General features: G+C 33.7%; 1 protein-coding gene across 3 annotated transcripts in view; it reads left to right on the top strand.

Moving 5' to 3' along the window:
- The window catches only part of DMAP1 (DNA methyltransferase 1 associated protein 1), a 31,401-nt gene that overhangs the window by 6,428 nt on the left and 8,796 nt on the right, over positions 1-16,177 (top strand). For all 3 annotated transcript variants that reach the window (XM_069816101.1, XM_069816103.1, XM_069816102.1), the window contains 7 exons: positions 2,375-2,630; positions 2,731-2,894; positions 4,226-4,444; positions 4,542-4,649; positions 5,426-5,617; positions 8,310-8,451; positions 10,797-10,951. In XM_069816101.1, coding sequence (XP_069672202.1) covers positions 2,426-2,630; positions 2,731-2,894; positions 4,226-4,444; positions 4,542-4,649; positions 5,426-5,617; positions 8,310-8,451; positions 10,797-10,951 — 1,185 coding nt within the window. In that variant the 5' untranslated portion in view covers positions 2,375-2,425. The remainder of the gene's footprint in view (positions 1-2,374; positions 2,631-2,730; positions 2,895-4,225; positions 4,445-4,541; positions 4,650-5,425; positions 5,618-8,309; positions 8,452-10,796; positions 10,952-16,177) is intronic.

The following is a 16,177-nucleotide window of genomic DNA, read 5'->3' as shown; positions in this document are numbered from 1 at the left end:
GGCCGAGACGTAGTTGGGAGGATATTAAAATGGATGTGAGGGAGGTGAGATATGATGCTAGGGACTGGATTAACCTTGCTCAGGATAGGGACCGATAGCAGGCTTATGCAATGGCAACAGTGAACCTCCAGGTTACTTAAAAGCCATTGTAAGTAAATAGGCGTATTTGAGATGCTATATATCGCCGATTAGCTACATATTCCACTAATCAGACTTCAGGTATATATATATATATATATATATATATATATTTTTTTTATATCCAATGCCACCAGGTTGTCTTTTGACATTTCTGGTCTTCTGTTCTGGCTGTGGCTTAGTTGTAACCCACTTCTGAGGTTGGGGCGCCTGGAAGGTGGAGTTACATTACCCCGAGGATGTGATAGGATGATTATGATAATGTGGTGCCAGGAGAGGTCTTAAATCTAAACTCAACCTAAATTCCAGACCATGGACGAACACAGGAATAATCCCCTTTAAGGAAAAATTCCTGTGCTCTAACTGGGAATCAAACCTGGGACCTCATGAAAAACCAGGGAAAGCTTTTTGCCTTAAATCAGTCCCCGAAAGATTCTGAATATATTCTTTCAACCTTAAAAAAAAAAAATGTAACTAATTAAATTGTGTCAAAAAGAAATATTTCCAGTAAGGAACTGCTGGCTACAGTTTAATTTTGGAAGAGGGCAAAGAAAAATTGTAATGAAAACATATGCAAACTCGACAGCAAGCTATGTTAGCTTAGATTATATTCAGTAGTTATAGGAGTCTCCGAAGTTTATGCCTGCATTTTACACTGGGACGATACTAAGCATACAGTAAACTCTCAATTAACTTGGATGTTCATTATCCAGGCCAATCCGTGGTGAAAAAAAATATATATGCCTATAAATAATATAGTCTATGTATAAAATAAGAAAGTAGGGGAACCTTGACTCCAAAAATCCATTTCGTAAATAATGTCCTTAATGTAAACTAATTATTAAAACCACATTTTAATTTCAAAAATCCATTTCGTAAATGTAGACTAATTATTAAAACCATGTTTTAACTTCAAATATTCAAAATCATCCTACGTAGTATTCAAACCTGCATGTCCTTAACCTACAAAATGCAAGAATAATCGTGATACTTGCGATCATATTACATCATCCTATTAAATATTGCATTTGATCTTTCTGCAACTAGAGAAAAAAATACGAGGAATTCAAGCCCGATAGTCTATTCCCTATAAAAAAAACACATTGTTGGCTGCATATTCGTTTTTGGCGTATGGTATTTACAATACTAATGATCAAAGAGGCAATATTCACCTTCAACAAAATTTCTATTTTTTTTTTATTCGTACACCTCGTTCATTCTCTAAGTTCTTTTGTCATTTCAATCTTTCGACCATTTTCACCAAGTACGAAAAAAAAAGCCCTGCACGAATAATCGAGAGTTTGCTGTATAATAATTCTCATATCTGTCACTGTCAGAGAATTAATCTGAAAAAAAAATGATAGGACTTAAGACAAATTACTGTAAATACGCGAATACTCTGCGCCATTGAATAATTTTAGGTGAAAAGGTTAAAAAAAAAAAAAAGAAAGAAAGAAGAAAAGAAAATTAGCTATAATTTGTGTTTTATTTACAAGACATTAATCCTACATAATGATGTACTCCAAAACTAAATAAAATATAAATTTGTTTTAAGAAACGTGTCATAATCTTCACATGCTGTTGTAGAAGCATCCGGGACTATCTACAATAGCAAATTAGGAAACACTATCTTGAAAAATTTTGTAGGCCAATGGAGGTCATGATAAATGGTTCCAGCCAATCAGAAAAGGACCATCTAATGTCTCATATCTCATGTAGAGAGAGATGTAGAATATTGTCCTACCCGTGGTTTGCAAAGGGAAGAATCCTGTGACTCATTCATTGACGATTCAAAAGAATAGTTGGAATCACAGACTGGGAACAATCATGAACAAATCATTAGAATCAATTTGTAATGTATGATTGAATCATTGAAATCGACTTCTGAAAAAGAATCGTGTTGCCCAACTCTACAGCACACAGACCGAGGCCAGACAATGCTATAGTATAATGGGATCCAGTGTTTGAGGTGATGTAGTATCAAGCTTATTTCAAATAATGCTCGCACCCCTGCTTTTCTTTGCTAAATTTCGAAAAAAAATATGCACCGAATATTTGCGTATATACAGTAATATCCTAAAGTTGACAAATAATTGTTCTTCCTCAGACACATATCGTCAAGTGAGATGTACTGCCTAGTAATAGTACATATCATACAGAATTATAATCATTATTATTATTATTTTTAGAAGAAAATTCTGGTACCGAATTTCTATAACAAAGCATTCTGTTTCAGGAATAGCCTATTTCAAAGCAGAAAAATAGGCATTTATAGAAACAAATCAAAATGGCAGACGTGAGAGATATTCTTGAGCTGGAGAGGCCTCCTACTCCAGAAATAACCAAAGAAGCAATTTTAGGACCTGAAAAAGTAAAGAGGAAACCATTTGCACCCAAGGTTTCAAAACGGCCTGAAGGAATGCATCGTGAAGTTTTTGCTCTCCTCTATACTGACAATAAAGATGCACCACCACTGTTTCCAACAAATACAGGTATGATTAATATACAGTAGGCCTACTGTGTTTTGACAGTATTGTGTGTTGTATGTATGTACAGTAAATTAGTGTGATATATGTTGTGAAATTTTGTTAGGCCAAGGCTACAAACAGATGAAAGCCAAGCTGGGAATGCGACGAGTACGTCCCTGGAGATGGATGCCATTTACTAATCCAGCACGTACGGATGGGGCTGTATTTCACCATTGGAAGCGCACCACAGATGAAGCAAAAGATTACCCCTTTGCTAAGTTCAATAAGGTTCGTTGTTTTGTGCTTTTTTAGTGATTCAGCATCTCACCTATAATGTGTTAGAGTAGCAGTTAAATTATTAAATAATTCATTATTAATTTAAATACTAATACTAAATGGAAGCATTACAATTTCCCCTTCAAGCTAATTGACTGTTAATCTGGTGACAAGGTTTTATGATTTACTGGTATGTAACTTCCATTCTTTAATTCCGTAAATAAATAGATATCCTCGTAAAAATATTGCACGAAATGGGATGGAGGAAATATGGTAGAGGGTCTTGTCTCTTGATCTTCCATCTGTATTCACGTTTGGATAATGGGTTTACATGCAAGCAGATGTCTACTGCTGCCTAAAATTATTCGAAACAAGAGATGGCAAGATATTCAAAATTACCTGAAACTTACAATATGATGGCAGTGGGAAGATGAATGGTCTGCACAAGAGGGAAATAAATTTCGAAGAATAAAGAATACTGTTCGAGTTTGGGATTCATCCACAAGAGCGTCACGACATGAAGTTTTACCCACCCGGTTGAGGATTGGCCACTGTCATTTGACACATTGCCATCTCCTACATGGAGAGCCTCAGCCAGAGTGTGATATTATATGCCGTGTTCCACTTACGGTGGAACATTTTTTAATGCATTGTAGAAAATATGACTGTGTTCATCGGGAATATGGAATTCAGCCGACTCTACGTGACGCTCTTGGAAATTATTTTAATTGTACAAATGTAGTTTTGAGAATTTTATCGAATACAGGACTTGACAGGGTGATTTAGTTTTATTATGACCCGTTTTACTTATCCTCCAGACCCTTTACATCCGGAGGTTACATTTGTTTAGTATATGTTTTTAACAAACTTGACATTCGGACCTTTCACAACCGAAGCATTTTATAAATGCGCCAGATAATTTATTTCTGGTGGCATTTGTTTTATTATTTTATTATTTCTTTTTAAATGCTAGCTAGAGTCTAAGAACTGCTCACTTTTATGATTTTTATGCATCACCTTGTTGAAACTGCATTTGTGAACCTCGTTTTAACCGTGACAACGGTTTTTAGTTCTTTTAAGCATTCTGATTATTGTATTGTGTTTCAGTTTTGTGAAGGATTTTAGATAAGGGCGCAAATAGCCATAGTAGCTGATGCGCCTTTTTTACATCCCACTAACTTATTCAAAACAACAATCAAACATTTAATATAGAAAAGATATTACTAGGCCTACTGCTTTTATTTCTCGTAATATGGCCATGTACTGTCAATTAATACAGATGCATTTATTTCATCACTATCTAGTATATGAATTTTTACTTGAAATGTGTGTTCTGTTAATAGCAAGTACCAGTTCCCACCTACACAGATACAGAATACCTGCAGCATTTGCATAATGATTCATGGACTCGACAAGAGACGGATCACTTGTTTGATCTATGTCGACGTTTTGACTTGAGGTTCATTGTAATACGTGATCGTTGGGACAGAACACGTTTTCCAGACCGAAGTGTAGAGGACTTGAAGGAGAGATACTATGATATTTGTGCTACACTCAACAAGGTAATTGATTGTATATGGATTTATAATCATTTAATATTATTTGTTGCAGTCCACTATATGATGTAGGAATATAAAATGAAATTTTTTATTTTTTCAGCTGAAAGCAGGGTCCAGTCATGAGACCAAGATATACGTATTTGATGCAGATCACGAGAGGAGGAGAAAAGAACAGTTGAAGAGAATTTTTGAACGAACTCCAGAACAGGTATTGATCCAATAAATTCCAAATGTAACATAGTAATATCTTCTGTGCTTTGTAATTCTTTCTTCTTCCTTACCTCTCATGCTGTGTACCTCTTCTCTTTATACATTTCTTCCTAGTCGCCCCTCTTCTTTCAGTTGTCTGAATTGAAGTGCTTTATTTTAAGTAGACCTAGGTTTATTGTTATTGTTTCAAAGTGCTTGTCATATATTGGAATATATTTTTTTATTCCTTTATTTCTCTCACTTTAAGAGTTCTGCCTGTGTCATCTTTATAATGTACCTTGCTGTAACTTTCTTGGTAATTTTACTTCTCTTCTGTCATTCTTTCTATATGCTTCATCAGTAAATTGTGATATGCATCTACTTTTAATTTCTTGTTGTAGGAAGTGGCATAAAAGTAATGTGATCCTACAAAATATAAATCTTGTGATTTTTCAGTGAAATAACACATTTTCAGCATACCGAAAAAATAAGCTTATCTCAACACCACAGACATCTGACATAAAGTGTTCTTCCCACTTTGTCTCCATTTGTTTGTTGCCTCTGATATACAAGATTCTGAACTTGCAGTTAGAATTGTGATTACAAACTGAAACTGTTGAGAATCCTGTTAATAAAAGAATACAAAGATATACCGAGGAATAAAAATTACTTTCATTACAATACTCATATAACAATCAACGAAGACAGTGGTTTCTGTTTTACCAGACAATTTCAATTGACTTCATTAACAAATTGTTGCATTTTGTTACTGGGTTATTATTTTTATTTGAACAGATAGAAGAAGAGCAGACTTTGGTTAATGAATTGAAGAAGATTGAAGCTAGGAAGAAGGAAAGAGAGAAGAAACAACAAGATTTGCAGAAACTGATAACAGCAGCTGATAGCCAAGCAGAAACAAGAAAATCTGAAAAGAAACTTACAAAGAAGAAGTTACAGCATCAAATTAGACCACGGATTGATCCAAATGTAAGTATTATGTTCATAGACTTTGCATTGTATTGTAATTAATCTTTAACTATATTTCTCCTCACTAATACCTGGTGGGAATGTTACATTTTGCTCTGTACAAGGAACAATATTATGATACTGAAGCAGAGATTTGCTGACATGAATATGAAAGTCTGAAATGTCAATCTTCTTTTTCCTTTATCAGGAATTTCATGTTCTTGAAGCTATGTTACAAAAGAAAAAGATTTATATTAAAAAAAATAGTATTTTCTCTTCAGTAAGCGGTTTAAGGACCAATCTTGCACAAACTTGATGAAAGAATCAAGCTTGTAATGGATGATTTAAGAGGTTAGGTACAGCTTACAGCAGTAAAATTTTGGAAGTATTTAACATTTTTTTCCTCCATTACTGTATCTTGTACAATAGTGAAAATTAGTATATGTAAAACACTATCCTTCTGCTATATGAAAAAAATATATATATTTTTACGATTAAAAAAATTATATATATATATATATATATATATATATATATATTTTTTTTTAATTCAGTTCACTGTGCAGTGATGAAGTGTTTCCCACTTAACTCAAAAACTATCCAACATTCTGTAATGAAGTTTTTTGTGCGTATTTATGCAAGATCACTTCTCTACCTTTGATAGATCGTCTGATAAAAAATTAATTCATTAAAAAAAGGTCAAATATCAGTATTTTCTTCTAACACAAAAAAATATATGAATATATATATCCACACAGTTGAGTTGAGTTGAGACGGTGTCGGGTGGAGTTCCCGGGTAGCTCAGTGGCAGAGCGCTAGTACGTTCAACCAGAGGTCCTGGGATCGATACCTGGCCCCGGAACAATTTTTCCCAAAAAATTATTCAAATCTGCTTTACAGGGAGCCTTTACCTGAAAGACTAGATTTGCAAAAAAATATATATTTATTAAGGGATGTAGTTGAAAGAGCATGATATTGTAAACATGAGTGTCAGCAATAAAACAAAACATGAAAAAGTTAACAAGGTTATGAGTTATGAGGGAAATGCTTCTTCACTGCACAGTGAACTACCACCATTATGGATTTTGAAATATATAATTTTTTTTAATCGTAAAAATATTTTTTTCATATAGCAGAAGGACAGTGTTTTACACATACCAATTTTCATTATCGTACAAGATACAGTAATGGAGGAAAAAAAATGTTTAATATTTCCAAACATTTTACTGCTGTAAGCTGTACCTAACCCCTTAATATTAGAGTCATGACTAATTTGCATATGTGTCACTTCGCCATTACTTTTCATTTTTTTTTTATACCATTAAGTACGAGAAAAATTCGTACCGGCACCGGGAATCGAACCCAGGACCTCTCAGCTGAGTGCTCTCTAACCAACTGAGCTATGCCGGGACCCGATTCATGACGCCGGCCGAACTCCTCTCGTAGTATCGATTCCCGGTGCCGGTACGAATTTTTCTCGTACTTAATGGTATAAAAACAAACTGACTAGTCATACTAGTCGAGCAAAATATAATGAGGTGGGCGAGACCTCATTCATATTTGATACATTACTTTTCAGTTCTTCAAAACTGGGCTTGCTTAATGTGTTGTTGTTGTTGTTCTTCATTTGTGGTGGGCTGTTGTAACTTAGATAGCTTGCGCCATTTTTTCTCTTGCTTCCCAACAGAGACTTAATATTTCATGGTTTTTCAGCATCTGCCCCTCCCCACCAGTTTTTTGAAAATTAGGAGATTGTCTGTCTTGAGGATTTGTCCTGTCTGGTTGCATATTGTACATATTGGCATTGTCAAAATATGGAACATTTTCATGAAGTTTTTCTTTAAATTTTTTGTTTGTCTTTTGATGTGTTTTTAATTTTGATTTATTTTTTATCTTCAGTTTTTGTGATTGATGTTTCCTGTGGGATTTGTGTAGTATTTCTGCTCTTTTTAGCATATCTGTCATTTTATTTCCCACAATAGTGAGCAGGTATGAAAAACCCAGAGTCCCATGTTGTTAAGAGAAATATCACTCACTTGTGAGAACGTTTGTGTGATAAAACAAGTGAAGAATGAATAGATGTTGAAGGAATGAAATAGTAATAGACCACTAATATTCTTTTAATGTCTGTGTCAATTTTAATTTCTGATTTTCGTAAATAAGAAAATCTTCTTTTTATTATTCTTGTCATGGCCATTGGAGGATAAGTCCATTTGTTGCTTAGCAGTCCAATAGAGTTCATTGATATTTCCTGCTTCTTAAAATTTTTTTGTCAAGACCAGAACAGACTAGCGAACATATACTGTGTCTGCTTAAGCTTATGTATAAATGGAATCAAATATCTTAATTTTGGGATTAAAGAGAATGTCTTCTGTGTGTGATACAGAAAATAAAATTCTATCACCCTATTTAAAAATAAACTATAAATGATAATATAATTTGGAACATAATAAAGGAACTGAATTGTTACGAAATGTGCAGATTGTATATTGAAGCATGTATCACCTTCGTGATACATATTCAGTTATTGTACGGTTTACTTCCTTAACTCAGTAACTTTTTCACTTGATTTTAATCTAGAACATTATGTTCCCTTTTAGATTATATTCATGATGGTTCACTACGCAAAATTCAAGTATTTTTTTCAATGAAAATACAATATCACTGTAAAGTGAGATATATATTGCACTTGATTCCTTTCCTTTCTCTTCAGGTTGTGGAAACAGCTGGTATCAAATTCCCGGACTTTAAAGGCAGTGGTGTAAACCTAAGATCCCAGCGAATGAAACTGCCTGCGAGTGTAGGACAGAAGAAAACTAAAGCTATCGAGCAACTACTACAAGACTTGTCTATAGGTACGAAATTACTGTTGTGTTGGGATGGGAGAATAATATTGCAGTTGGATGCTGTTGGACTTCGATGTAGTTTGTTGTTGTTGTTGTTTTCTAATGCCAGGCATTTGACAATAAAGTCATTTGACCTCTTGCACTCCAATATTTTTCAAAGATATTATCATGGTCAGCCACTGAAGCACAGATTTTGAGGTGTTCCGAATCCATTTCTTGGTTTGAGTTGCACAATGGGCAGTTAGGGGACTCGATGTAGTTTGTAGTGTTACAAATCTTTACTTCGTATTTATTCACTTGTCTGGAAGATGATATTTATTCATAATATTTTGATTTCTGTGTGATGGTTACATACATAAGAGTTAAACTGAATTAAGATAGAATACTTTGCTTATTTATCATTATCTTTCTTGTGATTATTTTTATGTTACATTACATCTGAGGAACTCTTAAACAAAACTCTGTAAATAATCATAACTGAATTTGAAATACATTCATAGTCTTAGAAGAGGAGTCCTACTGTGGGCTACAATTTCCACTTAGAGAGAAATATTGAATTAGAAATTAAGAAGTTTGCATTCTAATGAAGGACTTTTTCCAGAGTACAAATCTATTGTAAATTTTATTAGTAACAACAATGTAATTTATTCGTCACAACAATAATTCCTTTCTACAATTCGCCTTAAACGCTCTCGTCAACAATTGGATTTTCACTCAACACAGTATTCGTTATAGCACTCCACTGACGACAATGACAATTTACTTGGACTAGTACGAACAACAATGAACTGTTAATCTTAACTAATATTTACAAAGCACTATTTACAAATCAGAACTATCAGTTCTCAGTTCACAGTTCTTCTAGCTCAGTCACTCGAGTTCACAGTATCTCGAACCACAGACCTTCAGAGACAGTTCACTGTACTCGAACTCAGGTCCCTCCAACTGCAGTCCACTGCACTCGAACTCAGGTCCCTCCAACTGCGGTCCACTGCACTCGAACTCAGGCCTTCGGATGCTGATACAGTTGCGGTCGCACACTCGAGTCGAACTCCGGTACACAAGACTGGCTTGCTTGCTCTGGCTTTCTCACTGACTGGCTGACTAATCAACTGAAAACTGCTGTCATTCCTTCGCGTCCTTAATTTATAACCACAGCGACGTAGCCTCGAAAGTTCTACGCGTCTCTAGAGATGGCACTCCAGAAAAATCCAGAGCCCTCTCCTCTCTACCAGCACCAGATGCGCGCGCACTCTCTCTCCACTCTCTCGCCACGTTGGCCCTTTCCCCTCTCCGCCGCTCGCCATCCCAAAGTGCTCCGCGCGATCTTCTCTCTTGCGGGACGCTGGTCGTGAGTTCGAATCTCACGTCGCTGTCACACTATTTCAAACTCAGTTATTATTGGAAATGAATTTAACTGGTTTTGTTTCATCTCTCTTCATATCTAAGTTTTAGGTTCGTAACATACTACAGTGAGAAATATGTAATGCGTTTGTCGAGCTATAGAAAATGCTTTCCTTTAGCATGGAGTAATGCTTAAAATGAGGCATAGCTGACATTGGTCGGCTAGCGATTTTTTGAAAACATAGCTACCCGACCACCTGTATTTCCCTCTCCCATGGGTAATCTAACCTATTTGTAGCTTATAAAATTTATATTACGTGAATGAAATTGAATAATTAATAATAAGTCAGATGTTCAAATTTCTGTAACTTTATTTCTATCAATGCATATCAAACCCAAAGACCTTGTATAGTATTATATACAAGGTCTTTGATCAACTGCCTTCTGTATGATGTAATAAAACTCATGTTTTAATTAGCTATACAGAGATGACTCCACTGTGCAGCAACATATTTCTCGCTGTAGTTGAAGATGTTAGGCTAAGCTAAGCTGTGTCCACACATTACATAGTTGTATACCAGGCTGTAGATATAGAGACATCCAACACTCATCAGGGAAGACAGGGAAAGGGATACCTATTTATTGGGTCTGTTGCCAAGAGCTATTTTCCAGGACTGGTCCATTTCTAGGTTCGTCCTTTCCATATCTTCCCTGATGATGGAGTCAATACATAGCCCCAAAACAATGAATAACCCTACATCTGTGACACGGTGCAAATACCCAAAAACCTCGCATGAAAGTCTCAAATCTCTTCTTTACAATTAGTTTTCATACCGTGCACCCTTGTAAAATGTGTTGAATTCTTATACAGTATAGGAAGAATGTAAGGGATTAGACTTACATGGCGAAGTTTTTCTTATTTTATGACCTTGTTCATTTTTTAAGAATGTCATACACTTGTGACGGTGATGAAATTACTACATTGTATCTTCATCTACTTTGTTTTCCAGAGTTGAATCCGATGCCTACAGAAGACATATGTGTACACTTCAATGAACTTCGCAGTGATATGGTGTTGCTCTATGAATTGAAAATGGCCCTAGCAACATGTGAATATGAATTGCAAACCCTCCGCCATCAGTATGAGGCTTTGAATCCTGGCAAGGTCAGTGGCACCAACATCTAGCATAAATCGTCTTCAGCAATTGAAGCATTCAGAAGTAGTACCAGTTCTGTCGGATAAACGAAAGTGATACTAGAGTACCTGTATTGAATGAGATTATGTAGCAGCTTTAGGTTGTTTGGATGAGAGGTCAAATGGATTTGTACCATTCCTTGACACTGTTACTTCATTCTGATGCTGATGTTAAGAATTTGTTTTTATGTTATCTTGCATGTTGATCATTGAATATTATGTGTGTTAATAAGTGATATTTTATTAAAAGTTTATATGTGTATATAAGGTGTGATCAAATGAAACTCATTCATGCTATTATTTTTTTTTAGAATGTTAAATGTAGTACAAGGAGAACTGTGTTAAGGCATTACCTGTAGATATAATTGTAAACATTTTGTTACAAGAAATTTCTATTACATGTTCAGTCAATTTCCATTGCATCTACTGAATTTGCATCCAAAGACTTTCTTGAAAGACATAATGAAAGTCACGTGACTAGAAGTCCAAGCTGTAAAGCTTCCCAAATCATTCACTGCAGGGTATCCTCGACTTCTCTTGCATCAGTGTGCAGATATATGTAATAAGTTAATGTTTATTATTAGCATTCCATTTCTTTTACTGTTTGTTAATACGGGGAGGTTTGGATGGCTTCATTTATGCAAGTTGGCAGGTTGACTGTTTCTGGCATAGAGGAGTTAGGTCATAATTTATTAGTCTGTTTTGAGCAGACTTTACTATAAATGCTATCTTTGAATGATATTTTACAAGCAACCTTACTAGTTGGATTTTATTCTCATGTAGACTTAATGGCAGTGCTTAACAAAACATCTGCCACAAAGCAATTCCAGGCAGATGCTGCCATTTCCAATGCAAAGAAACGAAAACAATTGGGGGAGATTTCAATTGATCACATCTCCAATGTTTAGCTCAATATTCTACTTTTTTCAGGACATGACATACTTTCTTTAGTGATAATATGATACATAGTACATACTTATTGGTAGGACTTTTGAAGAAGATACCTGAATCTTATAACGTATAGAATTGGTGTTGATTTTATTTTAATATGTTGAGTTATGTAAAAACATATAACTCTCATATCTTTTAAATGGTTGTTAAGTAGTTTGCAGGTAGGAATTTTATGAAACTCATTTTATATTCTTTACTAGTACAATACATGAATATTATAGTACGTCATAGTTCTTCCATAATTCTCTTTTGTAACTAAAATAGTTTTCAGGGAAAATAAATAAAAATACATGTAAGAAGCTATAGATGAACTAATAATGTTCTTCTTTCTGTAATATTTAATGAACATTTACAGAACACCAAGTTTTTAACATTACTAGCATCTCATATGTTAAAAATCATCTAAATTCACAAACTCCATTACTGCAAGATATATTTAATGTACAGTACATTCATTGGTATTGTAATATGGAAAGCTTTTCTGAAAATATGTGTTTGTTATTTTTGTATCTTCTAACATTAAGTACATGTATAATAACTTGGATTGCCTATTACATGATTGGTTAGTGTACTTAATTTTAATATTGAAATGAAAGATGATTGGACGATTTTAGTAGACATGATCAAGATACATTAACGACAGTCAGAATTTGTTTCACACACGCTAGGTAAATGGAACTTGAGTCGCTTATGTATTGGAAGCTTAGCTATCTGCTCTTGATAATAGATTGTAAACATTTGCTTTGTAGTCAAACGAAAATGTCCATAAATTTTTTGAAGTGATCTGTTCACAAGTAACACTGTCAGAATTCCATTATAAAGGACCAACGCCTTTTAATTTTTCCATTAATTTTAAATGCAGATTTTCATAACAGCAAAGTAATATCAGAAGCAAATAGAACATTCACAAAGGTGTATCTTGGACTTTGTGGAGAATTAATTACACAATCTAAGTCGTAAAAATGTATAAATGCACAAATGAATTCATTTCTATATGCAATTCAGAAAACGAAAATGTCTTCTCTTCTCAGTGAAAAAAAAATTAGGCCTACGTGACTTATGTATGTGTTTTAAATGTTAGTAGAAAAAAATATAAACAATAAATAACATTTACAACAGGATAAAGGCACTGAAATGTTGTGAAATACGTAAAATGTATAATGAAAAAGTGTACGTCATATTCATGACATTATTTCTTCTTTAGGCAATCTTTTTCGGTATTTCCTATCATATTCATTTTCAAAGCTGTATTTCTACGATTCGTACCATAGATCAATCACTTACTTCCAACAAATGTATTTGACATGCAGACAATCTGCAGTATGGCTGATCACTAACATATTTTAATTATACAGTACTAATCAGATGAGCTGAGATACTCACTATAGAAGACAGGTCTCCTTTATAAACGAGTTTTGAATTGGTCAAAACAAATAATATACCCACGTTTACAGCAGTTTTATACTAATGTGTCCAAAAAAGTTTTTTTTTTTTAATTAACTTAAGGGGATACCATGGTGAAATAATGCGAGCGAGGGGGAGGGGAAGAGAGAAGGAGGGAGAGAGAGAGAGATATGTGTTTTTTTAAATGCAAGATTTTTTCCTCCCTATTTGAAGTAAATATTAACATTTTAGACTTTGTCTCCCATGGTATGGAAGTTACCATGTGATTGATATACTGGTACATGTGTTATGAATTAAATTATTTCAACATTTAGGACATGGTGCAAATAATCAAAATCTCGTACCAAGTTAATTACCATGAAAATCATAAGTAAACGTATTTGAAGATTATTTTCGAGAAGTATTTAAAGAAATAATGCTAATAAAATTCATCTAGACCTTCTTTTGTTGCAGTTTTGATTAGACTACACTTGAGTGTAATATATTTACATTTGATAGAAATAGTGTAAGGGAAGGGAGAGAAGGAACATTTTACAGAACAGCATAGTGCACATATAATGGTTTATATTTTTTTTATTTAAGAATGGAATGTATTTGTATAATATTTGTGCAATACTTTTGAAAGATAACCTAGATAACTAGGTAATTAAGAATTGCTTCAAAGTCACACACTTTAGTCCATTATTTTGACAGAACTACAGCACTACTGGTGCAATTCTGCTGTAACAGTAGTAGCAGAAGTTTTACACGAATAGTTCTTTGTTCGTGATTGTCAACTGTTTGTGATAACTAGTTTAATGGCATAAAAATTAAATATTTTATAATTTTAATATTCAGAATAATCAATGTGTTATGCCTCTAGAATATTTTATAGAAGATCACAGTTAAAGAAAATAAATGCTTATACTTGAGGCAGAATATTTTATGGTTACAGATATATTAATTCTAAAAAAGAAACTATTAAGATTAATAAAAAATTTCACAAACTTACTAAGTTGTATGTTTTGAATAGATTATCTTTCTCTGATTAAATGTACACATACTGTATTTGACAAGTATTAGAATCCTATTATAAAAAAAAGTTCATTAATGAAGCTGTGCATTATATATGAATCTTCAAATTATATACTTTATTTAAAAGTTATAGTGTTATAAATCCCCGTAGTTTTCTTGTTATGCATAATTATATTTTATAGAAGAAACTCTCTTGTTAAAGTGATAAATAATAGCAATGTAATGTTCTTCAAGCAGTAAATATGTAATGTGTTACACAAATAAACGAATTATATATGTTAGTACTATTATTTTATTCGTACTTCAAGAATTTGTTGTGTTACGTGATGTATTTTAAGGTAGAAGTTCAGATTCACAGATCACAGAGATAATATGAATTTCAAATTTAAACCACAGCTATAGAAATATTTCTGAAGTACAGTATTCATATTAGGTTACTTTAAGTGTAAAACAACTTCGATATACTTGAAATGTGGCACACCATTAGCTGAATGGTTAGTATCGGCTTTCTACTGTGATGACCTGGGTTCAGATCCCGGTGGGTCCAACTGGAATTTGTCGTGGACAAAGGTGGTCTTATGTGTTAGGTTTTCGCGGTGTACTCCTGTTTCCCTTCTTGGCATTCCATCATTACTTCATTAATCATCATCATCATACAGTGTTACATGGTTTATCTTTTATAGTACACCAAGGTCAATGCCTTTATGGCGACTGAAAGAAATACAAGCTTTTTCGTGTCACCCACTTGATAGGGATGCTTGGGTGAATGATGCAAGTCAGAGTTGCCAGATGTCCCGATTTTCATATAAAAATCCTGAGTCCCGCTTCGATTCGAGGCAGGATGCAAAAAGTCCCTCCTTTAGAAAATTAACGTCGCTTGTATGATCTTATGGTTACCTAGTGACTATTTTCTTCTAGGTCTAAATAATTAAATTACATTAAAAATTTTTGTTTTTTAACATTGGAAAAAACGAATATTTTGGCAAGTGTAAGGTTTGTAGCAGCGAATTCAGTGGTGAATATATTTCTAAACGTTTAAAAAGATACGTTCATCAGAAATGCGTGGCACAGGGAATGGAAAAAGCTTGTTGAAAATGCTAAACTCCAGTGATAAATATGTAGGGCCTATATAAACTCTGTAAATGTATACTGTATGTTAAATGATGGGTTTTGAGCAGTAGTATGCCAAGGCACAAAATAAAATGTCAATTTAGATATCAATAAATTTTATGTCATTGTAATCAATTAATAAACACTGAAAATTAAATATTTTGTCACACGTGATCAATCTTTTGGAATTTGTGCTTTATTGTTAATAATAAACAACTGGGGAAAACTATGAGACAGAACTACTATTAAACCATTAAGTTAATAATATTTTGCTTAACATATTATTGCCACAAGCCTTCAAAAAGACGCCAGAGAAATGTGATGTAACTTACAGCCAGATAAATATTGCTTTGTACTTGGAAACCTGTACCTACAATTTGACTTTTATTAAAATTGCTATTCATACTAGTCACTGACTGCACATACGTAGAGGGATAATTTGTATTCTTTTTTTAAAAGACAAAAGTAAGTGCTGTATTATATGATGGATAAAAGATGTCCCTCTTTGGTATATCTAAAATCTGGCAACCCTGATGCAAGTCAAGTGCCTACCATTACTAAAAAAATACTTCAAGCATTTAGTCCTGAATAAAGGAAGGAAGACAATTAGTTCTCACTGTTTCCATCCAGAACATATCACAAATGGAAATTGTTTTGTAGACATAACTGACTATCCACAGTTACAGAATGACAGAATTGATACTGTACATGTTATAC

This window comes from Periplaneta americana, chromosome 17, assembly GCF_040183065.1.
Source record: "Periplaneta americana isolate PAMFEO1 chromosome 17, P.americana_PAMFEO1_priV1, whole genome shotgun sequence".
NCBI classification, from domain to species: Eukaryota; Metazoa; Arthropoda; class Insecta; order Blattodea; family Blattidae; genus Periplaneta; species Periplaneta americana.
This window is presented reverse-complemented; position numbering and strand designations above follow the sequence as displayed.